This window comes from Gobio gobio (assembly GCF_949357685.1).
Source record: "Gobio gobio genome assembly, chromosome: 3".
In the NCBI taxonomy this organism is placed as follows: Eukaryota; Metazoa; Chordata; class Actinopteri; order Cypriniformes; family Gobionidae; genus Gobio; species Gobio gobio.
In genome coordinates, this window is record NC_137099.1 from 21,024,955 (window position 1) to 21,037,245 (window position 12,291).

The following is a 12,291-nucleotide window of genomic DNA, read 5'->3' on the forward strand; positions in this document are numbered from 1 at the left end:
TATATATATATTAGTGCTGTCAGTTAAACGCGTTATTAACGACGTTAACGCAAACCTATTTTAACGGCGTCAATTTTTTTATCGCGAGATTAACGTTCTTTTTGTTCTAACAAACTTTGTAGTTTTTTCACATGCTGTTGCAACAACTAGTAACGTTAGAAAAACTACAACACCACTCCGGATGCAGCTAGACCGGAAACAAAACATCAGGCACGCTGCGGCTGCCCGCACTCGTTTGGGCCATTAAAAGAGTAGACGTGGATGGCAAGCGTGAGACGCCGAAATGAGAAACGTATTAAGCCATGGTTTAACTCAGGGGTCTTCAACTAAAAGTGCTTGTCTTGAGCGCTGCTTTCTGCTCTGATGGTGCGTTCACACCAGATGCGAATGAAGCGTTTTGCGCGAGTGATTTAAGTCAATGCAAAGACGCAAATAGACATTGTGCGGCGCGGATTAAGCGGCGTGCATGTCGCGTCATTCGCGTCCGGTGTGAAGGCACCATCAGTCTCTTCTTCACTGCATGCTTGACCGCGCGTCTGGGTCTGAACGTAGTAACTGAGCATTGCAACGTTAACTGTTTCATTACGTCAAAAGGCTTCGCGGTCCGGATTCGGACCGGAGTCCGCTAGTTGGCGACCCCTGGTTTAACTGCACTATAGGCGGAGTCCTAGTTTACCTTGCATGTGCACTTTGTAATTTTATTTTGTATCACCCTGTTTTGATCCCTTAGAAAGGGCTGTTGAAGGGGCTGTTTGTGCAACAAAGTATTTGTTTCACCCTTTTATTGATGGGCAGTGTTACATTGTGTGAGCGATTATTTGCTCCAAGTGAGAATGTTGGTGTGAAATCGAACACTAAAGTATGCCAATGTTGTTTTCAATAAAACAAACATTTGAACAAAGCAAGCCGATCCACTTTTCTATGTTGATAAGAGCATTAAAGAAAAAATAATGGGACAAAAAGAAATCAAGGGACATTTAGAATAAATAAAAATGTGCGATTAATTGTGAGTTAACTATGACATTAATGCGATTAATCGCGATTAAATATTTTAATCGTTTGCCAGCACTAATATATATATATATATATATATATATATATATATATATATATATATATATATATATAATATATATATAATATATATATATATATATATATATATATATATATATATATATATATATATATATATATATATATATATATATATATATATATATATATATATGCTGCATCCATCAAACATGGTTGAGAAGTATATGTTCCAAAATGAAATGTTTTACAGATTATAGTGAATCAGAATGTCTGACTAAAAAATGTCTTATTTTATTGTGAATTATATTTTATATGATTAAGTTTGTGGTAAATATGAGTTTTTTGTTTGTTTGCTTTTTAAGAAATTAATACATTTATTCAGCAAGGATCCATTAAATTGTTCAAAAGTGACTGTACAGACTTTTACATTGCACACGAAAAAATCTGAATAGTAGTTAGATGTATATGTTATATGTTTAATATAAGGCAAATGTTTTTGTGACGTTTATGATTTATAGTAGAGCTGGCAAGTACCTTGCGATAAGATATACAATAAATCCAATTCATGGTGATGCATTACTATAGCATATTTCGATAATGACTGAAACTGCGGCAAATGCACAACATAGGCCAATCATCAGTACCAGTTTTATGTTTGATTTGTCTAGTGCGATGCCTCATAAAAGAGACTCTGACCGCATTGAGAAATGGCTGGAGAGATGCTTATTTATAAGACCTGCTTCTTCAGTAACTCAGCTCTCTGAAATGTAAAGAACTATAATATATGAATTAGGAATTAGAATTATATGCACATAAATGAAAATGTTGATAAAAGGATCTAATGTATTGTAATATATTAATATGTGACTGTATTAGTACAGCCCAAGTTTAGATTATATGCTCATTAAAATATTATAAAATATTTGTAACCAAATATGATGCTTAGAATAAAGCGTCAGGCTTTTCAGACTAGGCACTCTTTTACGGTTGCTGATTGGTAAATTCATTCAGTCGTAACTCTATAACATCTCAAAACCGTCCCTCATATTCCAACTTTCACTCCCTCTCTTTCAGTCGTTTGAAAACATATGTCACTAGAGGGACACATATGGGGCCAATCTATTTCTGTGGATTCAAGTTGGAATCAGTGGATCCACTGAGCTGTAACCTTTTTTCTTATGTAAAACAGCACCACCTGATGGCTGGCATGTTGAACTCTTATAATTCAATGCATTTCACCCCTTTGTTCTCCATCCTGGTTTTATAAAAGTATGTCTGATTGTATAAACACAGCTCATATAAGCACACACACATTTTCAATCTATAGCAGCTCTGGTTGTGTTGAGTATAGAGCCCCCTGTCCACTCACTTATCTGCAACCAGAAGCCAAATAGATGGATGGTTGACTTCTGGGGAGAAAAAATAAATAAAGAAAAAGACAATAAATGTGTGCACACAGTTGGTATATGTGTTTTTGTTTCTCAGAATGAAAACTCATACATTATTTTACTGCATTAGCCTACAGACAAGATGTTTGTGTATTGAGTACTGCTGAAAAGTCAAAATGCTCATAAGTATGCAGTGGAATAACCTTGGCATTTCACTCGCTGTAGGACTTTTAACTGTTAATGAAACACATCCCAGTGCATTCACGATACAATCATTCCTAACCATAGATAATATCAACATGCATTATCACAACCAGCCACACATCATTTGGATTCATGTTGGTTTGCTAACATTCTTTGCTGAATAAGTCATAAGTAACCAGACATTTCAATTATTGATTGAATTATTGAGTTATTACAGGAATTGATTCAGTCAATATCAAAGCAGCCATGATAGGAGTTCTGATTCCCTGAGGTATGAGACCGCAAACATAAATTAAATGCAATGTCATGATGTGCAAATCTACACCTTTTTTTAAAAGCAATAGTCTGTGTGTAGTCTGAACAACTTGTACCTGACTCTTAAATATGCTCTATATAATTAGGCTGGTTTATCATGACATCTAAACACTGATCAGATGAGGTACCTGACAGATATTCTACAAATAATAGACTGAATCTCAAATATACATAGTGCTTATATACACTCATAGGGTGCTGTAGTACTCCAAAAAATTATCCCAAACTTTCCGTCACGACTTAACAAGCGGATAACTAACTTTTCATTCAAATTTACATATAGCCATCATAGTCCTCACAAACAATCAGAGACCTACATATTATGCACAACCTTGCTCACAGCAGGTAATTTGAAATCTAGTAGTAATTGTCTAGAAATATATTGTTGAATATTTCTTAGAAAAACTGTGCTTTGATGGCTGTAGAATTTACACACCCAACTTCCCTGAAATCATCCATACTAAAAACATAGATAAATGTAGATAAACAGACTAGTCAAATGCATTGGACAATTAGTTGGCTGTTAGACTGGCCTATCCTTACTGATCTTCCTCTATTTCGTAAATTAACAGTTTGCCCTACAGTTTTGAAATGCTGAAATAATTTCATCCTTGGCGAATTTGTATATGGGTGTGTATATGATTTTATGTTTTATATGGATGTACATTTAAGGCCTGTTCACACCGGGATGATTTTCGCGCACGTTTATCGCCGACGTTTAACGCCTTGTGACTAAACAAAGGGCCCCAATGTGAGTGTGCACACCGACGCACAAAACACTAGGCGTAAAAGCGTCATTTAAAAAAAAAAAACGCCTTGGGTTCATTTTTTTATTTTGACGCGGCGCTTTAAAAACTGGCTGACCGATGAGATCGGCGCTTTTGTTCACGTGCCTGGAGCTGCTGAAGTGACATTAAAACACGACTTGGTGGCGCTCAAGCACAAAACGCTCTTGCCGAGCACACATTGATACGACGAAGAAGTAGTAGTAAGTAGACAAAGAAGAAGATGAGCTAATGCTGCTCGCCAGTTTTTAAAAAGTGAATGGTTTTGGCCATAGACATAATATGTCTATGGTTTTGGCAAGCACGTAAATACTGTCTCTCTTCTTCTTCTGTGTGACAAGCGAGTGTCAGAGGCGTAAAGTGCCGCAGCACCACCTTGTGTACCGGGAGCGCATCTACTGAATATGCACGTTCACTCGGCGCATCACCAGTGAAAATCGCTTGGGTGTGAACACTCAAGACGCGCCGAAAAACGTCACGAAAAACACTGGCGATAAGCGCGCGCGATATTCGTCCCGGTGTGTACAGGCCTTTAGAATGTAGTCAGTCTCTCACTCTCTTTCTGTTGCCCCTCTTACAATGGTCTCTGCAAGCCAGATATTTTACTTGTTTAGTATATAATGGTTTTAACTATTCCTCATGGAATTTCAGTGATGTGATCAATGATCATAGTAATGTTCAAATGTACCCTGAAATGAACTTGATATCTTTATTAATGAAAATAAATTGTTACACTGTAAATACATTTACCAAGGCCTTACAGTTCCTAAATTATTTACTTTACTTTTTATTGTATGTTTTTACAGGTTCTTATTAAAGTGATTGACACCAACAACCATCGTCCTCAGTTCTCTAAGTCTAAGTATGAAGTAAATGTCTCTGAAGATACCCCACCTGAGACAGAGGTGTTACGGATTGCAGCTAATGACCAGGATGAAAAGAACAAGCTTACCTTCACCCTCCTCAGCAGCACTGACCCATTCAGTCTACGCAAGTTCAGACTAGATCCTGGAACAGGAGTATTGTACACTGCAGAGAGACTAGACCATGAAACCATGCACCAGCACACACTAACTGTCATGGTAAGATCATGTGGTCTGCTATCTACATCATCTGTCCAATTCATTTTTATGTCTGATTTAGAAATGTTCAGCCAGTCAGCCATCCCTCAGCCTAAACTATCCTGACAGTTTGTATTTGCTTTAATTCATTAGACATTGAGGCGACTATCCTAAGGGCTTGCAAGTGTTTAATGTGTTTCACATAAGCTGGTAATTAAAGTGTTGAAATTACTGGAGAATTGCTTTTTTTAACCCTTTCCTCTGCCCTCCACACTGCAGGTACGAGATCAGGACATTCCTGTAAAGCGGAATCTGGTGCGTGTGATTGTAAATGTGCAGGACACCAATGACAATGCACCTTGGTTCTCTGGTTCACCATATGTGGGCCGTGTGTTTGAATCTGCTGCCATTGGCTCTGCAGTGCTTCAGGTCTCTGCTCTTGACAAAGACAAAGGCCAGAATGCTGAGATCATCTATAGCATTGAGTCAGGTAATCCATCTGATTGATTTGATTGCTCTTGACTTTAATCCAATTTGCCCAGGAAACTACATATGTATACAATAATGTATGAAATGTCTGAACAGGGAAAAGGCAAGAAAGTAGAAACAGACCATAAGTTTGAAATCCTATCATGTCGTCTTAGTTTTAACATGGAATATTGTTGAGAGAGCCACAGGAGCGGCCCATGCTGGCCACTTAGAGTTGAAAAGTGGGAGATATTGAATGTGGCAGCCAAGGATCTTGCAGTCAAGATTCAAGATTCAAGAGTTTTATTTGTCACATACACAGTTATATACACAATATACAACTGGCAGTGAAATGTAAACAGGTCCGCTCCATGGACAGTGCAAATAACAGTTACAAGAACACAAGGGAAATTAAAATAGAATAGAATAAAATTAGAATAAAAAGTATTAACATAAGTAGAGTTATAAATAAATCAAGTAAGATAAAAATAGGAAATAAGATAAAAATAAAAAAATAAAATAAAAAAAATAAAATATAAAGTAAGTGGATATGATAAGTGAGATAAACTGTAGACTTAAAAATAAGTGGTTAACATAAAATATATATATATATTTATATATAGAGAAGTATGATGTGCATGCAATAGGTATAATTGCAAATCGGAGTATAATGTGCAAACAGGAGTATGATGTGCAAACAGGTTTATTACAGGTTGTTACACAGTAACAATAGGAACGTAAAGTGCAGTGCAATGGCAGTATGTGAATGTTAATGTTTAAACTGGATGTTTATGCGTGTGCGGGGTGAAGTGAAGTCACGTGACTGAGTTCAGGAGTCTGATGGCCTGGGGGAAGAAACTCCTCCTGAGTCTTTCAGTCTTTGCCATCAGGCTACGGAAGCGCTTACCAGATGGCAGCAGGGTGAAGTGAGAGTTTGCAGGGTGATTTATGTCTCTGATGATTTTGGTAGCTCTACTAAACTAAACTGTGTGAGAGTTTTGAAAGCAGAGCATAGCACAGAAATTACGCCAAGTGGCCTTTTGAGAATGCACTTATTTGAAATATCTGAGATGACATAATCTAATTGAAATGTACTGTATATGTGTGTGTGAGACTGCAAACATTTTTCAGATCACATACTGAATGATTGACACTTAGGCAGCTGATTAGTATAAGGCAATACAGCCGCTTACTTTGCTCGACTAACTGCAAACTGCAAATATTCTGTATAAATAAAGCAAAACAAAGAGATTCATGCTTACAAAAGGATGTAATTTTTTACTTTGAACCAATGCATCCATTATTTTTATTCACTTTAGTCTTAAAAAGCACCAAGTTTTACACCAACATTTTAAATTAATGAGTTCTAAAGCGTTCTGAAAATGAAAATCGAAATCTTTTGGCAAGTGAATGATGCATCTTTGTCATATTTCTTTCTAGGAAATGTCGCCAATTCATTTGCCATTGATCCTATCCTGGGCACCATCTCTGTGGCAAAGGAGCTGGACCGTAGCAACAAGAACCATTTTGAGCTAACTGTTAAAGCCTCTGACAAAGGCATACCACCACTTAGTGCTACTGCTTCTGTTGACATAACTGTCACTATTTCTGACAATGCCATCCCTAAATTTTCAGAGAATGAGTTTTCTGCTGAGGTCAGCGAAACCGCTTTGCCTGGAGCCTTTGTAAGTTTGGTTACCGCCAACAGCCAATCATCAGTATTTTATCAGATCAAAGACGGAAATATGAATGGAGCATTTGACATCAACCCCAACTCTGGAGTGGTTGTGACCCATTCGGTTGTGGATTACGAGACTATTCCTTCATACAAACTAACCATTCAAGGAACCAACATGGCCGGTCTGGCAAGTAACACTACTCTACTGATTCACTTGAAGGATGAGAATGATAATGCACCTGTATTCATTCAAGATGAGTTCACTGGAATGGTCAGCGAGTCTTCTCCAGTCAACAGTGTAGTCCTCACCAAAGACAACATACCACTTGTCATCCGTGCGGTAGACACTGACCGTGATGCTAACTCAAGGCTGGTCTATCAGATTGTTGAGCCATTTGCCCATAATTACTTTTCCATCGACTCTAGCACTGGTGCAGTCAGAACCATCAGCGAATTGGATTATGAGCAAAGATCTGTGTTTCGCTTTTCTGTTCAAGTCCACGATATGGGAATCCCTCGTCATTTTGCAGAGAAGGCTGCTAACGTGACTATTGAGATCCTGGATGTCAATGATTGCCCGCCTCAGTTCAGCCAAGATCTATATGAAACCACAGTCTTGGTGCCAACTTTCAAAGGAGTAGAAGTGATCACAGTCAATGCCACAGATGCAGATTCTGGTCCAAATTCAAGGCTGTTTCACTCTATTGTTGAGGGCAATATTGGAGAGAAGTTTAAAATGGACCCGGTTACAGGGGTTATCACTATTCAAAATGTCACTCAGCTTAGAAGCAGGTATGAGCTCAGAGTGAGGGTGTCTGATGGCAGGTTTTCTAAAACAGCTTTAGTAAAAATAAATGTCAGAGAGAGTAAGGAGAGTACTCTGAGGTTCACCCAAGAATCTTATAAGGCCTTTGTGCCAGAAAACTCCTTAGAAAAGAAGACTTTAGCTGTAATAGCTGCAGTGGGAAACCAAGTCAATGAACCTTTGTTTTATACCATTCTGAACCCTGATAAGAGATTCACAATAAGCCGTACCTCTGGAGTACTCTCCTCTACAGGCACACCATTTAATCGAGAAGAGCAAGGCGTATTTGATATTGTGGTTGAGGTGACCAGAGAAGACAAGTCATCTGATGTAGCCCATGTCCTTGTCACTGTGATAATTGAGGATGTCAATGACAACCCACCTGTGTTTGTCAATTTACCCTATCAGGCAATGGTTCAGGTTGACACTGAGGTGGGTCATGTCATCACAAAAGTGACTGCGGTTGATGCAGATATTGACAGAAATTCTGAGATCAACTACCATCTCCAGGAGTTAAATGAGTTTGTTCAGATCAGCATGGATGGTGAAATCTCACTTACAAAGAAGCTTGAGAAAGACTCCCTTAACACCGAATTTGTAATCACCATTGTAGCCAAAGATGGAGGTGAACCAGCACTTTCCTCATCTGTTGAAGTGCCAATAATGGTTGTAAACAAAGCAATGCCTGTGTTTGAGAAAGCCTTCTACAGTCTGGAGATCCCTGAGAGCATACAGTTACTAACACCTATTGTACACATTCAGGCTAATGACTCAGAAGGCCCTAGAATAGTGTACACAATCACAGAAGGGGACCCTCTCAATCAGTTCTCCATCAATTTCAATACTGGCGTCATTCAGGTTGTAAAGCCTTTGGATTTCGAGACCCACCCAGCCTATAAACTTAGCGTAAGGGCGACCGACTCGCTAACTGGTGCCAAAAGTGAAGTCTTTGTTGATATAATCTTGGAAGACGTTAATGACAACCCACCTGTGTTCTATACCAATTTGTATAATGCAAGTCTTTCGGAAGCATCAGTGATCGGGACGTCTGTATTGCAAGTCTCAGCTACAGATGCTGACACTGGTAACGATAAAGTGCTCTTTTACCAGATTGTTGAAGATAAAGACAAGAGCTCTTATTACTTTAGCATCGACCGCGACACAGGCACAATCTGGACAACTCAAATGCTTGACCGTGAAGAAAAACCCTCACATAAACTGATGATTAGAGCAGTGGATGGTGGAGTGCCTGCCCTTTCCAGTGAGGTCATAGTGTTAATTGATATAACAGACCTTAATGACAACGCTCCAGTGTTCTCACAGAATGTCTATGAAGCTACGGTCAGTGAACTGGCCCCCCGTGGCCACTTTGTCACCCAGCTTCAGGCTTCCGATGCTGACAACTCAGATAGTGGTAAACTTGAATTCTCAATTATATCAGGAAATGAAGGGCAAAACTTTGCTATAGATCAAAAGACTGGGGCTATAGTCATATCAAACCACCGGAAACCCCACATGGAATCTCTCTATAACATCAATGTGTCTGTATCAGATGGTGTATTCAGAAGCTCAGCTATTGTGAAGGTCAATGTTATTAGTGCTAACTTCCACAATCCTACCTTCAACCAGGTGGATTATGTGGTTGAGCTTCTTGAGAACTCACCGGTTGGAACAATGGTGGCTGAAGCTCAAGCGACAGATGATGACTCAGGCACATATGGAAGACTCACCTACCATATCGTCAATGACATTGCCAAAGACAAGTTCTCAATCTCTGAGAATGGAGAGATTTTTACTTTGGAGAGTCTTGACCGAGAGAACGCATTGGAGAAAGTGATTCCGATTTCTTTAATTGCTAAAGATGGTGGTGGCAAAGTTGGCTTCTGCACTGTAAATGTGATCTTAACAGATATCAATGATAATGCGCCTCAGTTCAGAGCTGCTGATTATAGAGTTAATGTTGCTTCCGATGTGCCAAGAGGAACAACCATACTCAAGATTGCAGCATCTGACATGGATGAAGGTAGTAATGCAGACATCACCTATTCTATTGAAGCGGACACAGACAATGTTGAGGAGAATTTTGAAATCCACCAGTTCAGTGGTGTCATTGTAACAAAGGAAAGCCTCATTGGATTGGAGAACCAAATTTACACTTTTCTTGTAAGAGCAAAAGATGGCGGAAATCCTACCAAGTCCTCTGTTGTTCCCGTCTATGTCAGGATTCTTGCTCCTGAGGTCCCAGTGCCAAAGTTCATAGAGTCCCACTACAGATTTGCTATAGATGAAGATCTTACTCTTGGTTCAGAAATAGATGTCATTCAGGCCGAAAGTGATCAGCCAATCTTTTACAGCTTGGTGAAAGGGAATACTCTTGAGAGCAACCAGGATGAGGTATTTGTGGTTGACCCCAACTCAGGATCTTTGAAGCTTGAGAAGAAGCTTGACCATGAGAGCACCAAATGGTATCAGCTATCTCTACAAGCACAAAGCGAATATGATGGTAGTAAAGTTGTGTCTGCTGTGGACATTAGCATCCAGGTCAAAGATGTCAATGACAATCAACCACTCTTTGAATCAAACCCTTATGAAGCTTTCGTGGTGGAGAATCTCCCAGGTGGCACTTCTGTTATACAGGTAAAGGCCACAGACCTGGACTCAGGCACTAATGGCCATGTAGTTTACAATCTCGATCCCAACCAAGAGACAAGGGACATACCTGAATTGTTTGCCATCAACAGTGAAACTGGATGGATTACCACGTTAAAGGAACTTGACCGTGAGAAGAGAAATAAGTACACTGTTTCAGTCCTAGCAACCGACCGTGGAGACAAAGAACAGCTGATGGCCAGTACCAAGGTGGATGTCACAGTGGTAGATGTGAATGACAACCCACCAAGGTTCACAGCAGAGATCTATAAGGGCACAGTAAGCGAAGATGACCCACCTGGTGGAGTCATTGCCATTCTTAGCACTACAGACCTGGACACAGAGGACAATAATAAGCAAATCAGCTACTTTATCACAGGTAGGTCTGATGTTGATTTTGTACTTCTAGTTTAATGTTAGCAGTTGCATGCCACCATTATCATTTGAGTTTAATTTAAAAGGATAGTTTAAATTTACTAGTTTATAATAGAATAATTTATAGTACCAACAATTAATGATCTGTGGGAAGCCACTCAAAGCTAAATATTCTATGAGGTGTTATCAAATTCTCACATTCTAAGGGATTTCTGTGTATACAATACTTATATCACAAAGAGATTCTAAATTGAAAACTGGATAATTTTCCCAATGACACTTTTGAAAAAAAAAAACGGGAATGTTTCAGCTCTGGTGATAATTAATTAGCGTGAACATTGATGCCAAGCCAGAGATGAGATGAGCCCTTCCTGGCACAGAAAACGGTCTCATTACATCCACTCATCTTCGCCTGATCGTAGAGTGATGACAGAAATTGGCATAACAAGTCACACTGCCACTTATTTACATAGACGCTTTGTGTTACTGTTGTGAAGTCCAAGCAAACAAGAAGTGAAGCTTTATGAAGCTGTAGATTATTCATTGCACAGATATCTCACAATATCCTGTGAATTAGAAGCAGATATAAACTCAGGCATTACTAGCTACTACACAATCTGCAGGAAACCACCCAAATACATAGTCAATTTATCTGCCATTCACGTTCGTTAGTTTGACTGACATTTCTTATGTTTGCTCTCTAAAGGTGGAGACCCCTTGGGGCAGTTTGGCATTGAGCATACTCAAGGCGAGTGGAAGGTCTCGGTGCGGAAACCTCTTGACAGGGAGGAGAGGGACAATTACTTGCTGAACATTACGGCCACTGACGGGACCTTCACAGCCAAGGCTGTAGTTGAAGTCAAGGTCTTGGATGCCAATGACAACAGCCCAATTTGTGAGAAGGTATGAATGTTAGTTTTGTGTGTATGTGTGTGTGGGAAGTGTATTGCAGCAAAATGTCATGTAGTCTGATTCTGTCAGTTAAGGGGAGGGTGCTGCCTACCCACTGTGCATGCTAAATGGGACGAGACTTAGAGAGAAAGAGAGAATGTCAGGAGGGATTTGAAAAGGTCCTTATGTGAAATGCAGCATTTAAGAAACAAAGAGAGCTATTTTGTACTGTAAGAGGGTTTTGTGAGGGCTAATGTGCTTCTTTTGCGTATTGTGTTCCTTTTTGAATAATGTTAATTTAATAGAACTCCTGCGGTGAAAATCTTTTAGCCCTCTTTTCAATTTGGCTTTACAATTACCACCAAACTCTTCCTCTTTCCTTTCGTTTAATTTCTCTCTTCTTTTTGGCCCTAGAATCCCATTTATGAAGTAATTTCTGCTTTCTGTTGTTTGCAGTCATTCTACATTGAAAGCATCCCGGAGGACTCTCCTGCCGGTAGGCTGATCCTGCAAGTCTCCGCCACAGATGCTGACATCCGTTCCAATGCACAGATCTCCTACGAGCTGCTAGGGCCTAAGTCAGAGCACTTTAGCATTGACTCTGAGACAGGTACGCTTTCATGTGCACGTCGAA

The 12,291-nt window shown here is 39.4% G+C and overlaps 1 protein-coding gene across 2 annotated transcripts in view; it reads left to right on the forward strand.

Moving 5' to 3' along the window:
- Positions 1–12,291, forward strand: part of fat1a (FAT atypical cadherin 1a) — a 114,552-nt gene that overhangs the window by 70,486 nt on the left and 31,775 nt on the right. For both annotated transcript variants that reach the window (XM_079813568.1, XM_079813569.1), the window contains exons 8-12: positions 4,537–4,812; positions 5,071–5,281; positions 6,700–10,770; positions 11,473–11,669; positions 12,114–12,267. In XM_079813568.1, the coding sequence (XP_079669694.1) occupies positions 4,537–4,812; positions 5,071–5,281; positions 6,700–10,770; positions 11,473–11,669; positions 12,114–12,267 (4,909 nt within the window). The remainder of the gene's footprint in view (positions 1–4,536; positions 4,813–5,070; positions 5,282–6,699; positions 10,771–11,472; positions 11,670–12,113; positions 12,268–12,291) is intronic.